This window comes from Monoraphidium neglectum, assembly GCF_000611645.1.
Source record: "Monoraphidium neglectum strain SAG 48.87 unplaced genomic scaffold scaffold06344, whole genome shotgun sequence".
Taxonomy (NCBI): domain Eukaryota; kingdom Viridiplantae; phylum Chlorophyta; class Chlorophyceae; order Sphaeropleales; family Selenastraceae; genus Monoraphidium; species Monoraphidium neglectum.
The window spans coordinates 1,093-2,822 of record NW_014007296.1 but is presented as its reverse complement, the minus strand read 5'-3'; the positions used below and the strand labels follow the sequence as shown (position 1 = coordinate 2,822).

The window sequence follows — 1,730 nt, the reverse complement described above, 5'->3', positions numbered from 1 at the left end:
GGTCCAGCGGCGGGCCTGCCGGGTGGGCGGCGCGTGCGGGCGTACGCTGCACGGTCCCTCCCACGGGCGCCGCGACGGCGGGCGGCGGGGCGGGGCCGGCGCCGGCTGCTGCCGCAAGAATACTGTTGAGACGCTGGCGGCCGGCCGGGACCGCCGCGGCAGCCGCAAGGGTCGCGAGGGCGGCCAGCGCAGCTGCCATGGGGTCCTCCCCCTCATCCCCCTCCATGAGGGTGGCGTCCGCGGCCGCGCGGGGGCCGCACGGACGCCGGGGGACGGCCGCTGCGGCGGGCTCAGGCTCCAGCTGGGCGCACTGGTCACCCTCGGGGAGGCGGGCGAGGTAAGCGTCCCACGCCTCGTCCAAGATGTGCTTGGCCTCTGTCTCAAGCGCACTCAGCATGGCCGCGTGGTCATTGTCGGTGGCCACGCGCCCGCTCATGTGCATCTGCCGGATCAGGCGCCAGTCCTGGTTGAGATGCCTATGCAGCATGTTTCCGATCAGGTTGAGCATATCCGTCACGGAGACGCGCGCCTGAATGGGGGGGTCACGCGCAAGCATCATGAACCGCTCCAGGGCCTCGCTGGGCGGCTCATTTTTGTCCACCCGCGCGCAGCTGACTGAAGTCTCCCCTTGGCGGATAGCGCGCAGCGCGGTCACATCGCGCTCAGGCTGCTTGTTGTACAGGTGCGCCCGCACGCTGTAAGCGATGACAGCCCCAACCTTGTTCGCCTGGTTTGGGTGCAGGTAAGCCCCTGCAAAGCGCTGGGGCGGGGGGAGCGCATACATGAGGTCGCCCGTGATGAGGGGCATGGAGGCGCTCACGTGCGTTTGGTCGTCGCCTTCGAAGCAGGTGAGCGCATGCTGCAGAGCCCCGCCAACCGTGGACGGGCGGTTCTGCAGTTGAGTGCTCACGTACGTCTGCAGAGCGTTGAGGAGTTTGCGCAACTCGTACCCGTACATGTTCAGGCGCAGGTGGGCCTGACGGGCCTTAAGCCCTTGGTTGTGGGAGGCTGGCTGCACCGCCGGGTCGAAGCCCCGGGGGTGCGCAATCTCCCCCTCCGCCCACGGGAAGTTGGGGTCCGGCCGCCATTCGCGGGGTGGCGGCCGGTCGTGACTGGCGGCGGCGGCAGTCATCCAGTGGGTGCGGGCCTGGGGCGTGCCTGGCGGGGCTGCGCGGCCGCCACTGAGGCCCGGCGTCGCCAGGGGCGGGCCTGCGCTGGCCGGGCCCAAGGGCCGCCACGGCTCGTGCTGCTGCTGATGCCACTGGTGCGGCGGTTGCCCCCGGGGGTGGGGCTCCGAGGAATGCGGTCGGCCATACGGCCCGCCACTGCTGCTGCTGCCTCCTCCCTGTGGGAAGCCGGAGCCCAAGCCACCCGTCGGCTGCGTCGAAACGTGCAGGAGCGCGCGGGCAGCAGCGTGCGGGCTAGCGTAGCTGTCTGCGAGCAGCTGCGTCGTGGTGATGGACGCGCCATTCTCGCGCCGCAGGCGCTGAGCCGCGGCTTGCGTGGGGCTCACGGGGCTGGGGGCAGGGGCATCAGCACCAAGGGCACCCCCGGCTTCGGCAGCCGCGCGTCGCCGCGCGGCAATGGCCTGTACCATGGTGGCGCGCTGGGCGTCAAGGCTGGGCGCCGGGGCGCCCGCGGGTGCTGCGCGTTGCGACGTCGGGGTGCTTGCCAGCGAGCGCCGCTGCTCAAGCGTGCTAATGCGCAGGTCTAGCTCGAGGAGGTCCTCG

At 71.6% G+C, this 1,730-nt stretch overlaps 1 protein-coding gene across 1 annotated transcript; it reads right to left on the bottom strand.

Annotated features, from left to right (window-relative positions):
* Positions 1 to 45: 45 nt before the first annotated feature.
* Positions 46 to 1,597, bottom strand: MNEG_16415 (hypothetical protein; the record flags this gene model as incomplete). The annotated part of the gene is made up of 1 exon (XM_014035115.1): positions 46 to 1,597. A coding segment is annotated over one exon (1,552 nt), but the record flags the coding sequence as incomplete, so codon positions are not given.
* Positions 1,598 to 1,730: the final 133 nt, after the last annotated feature.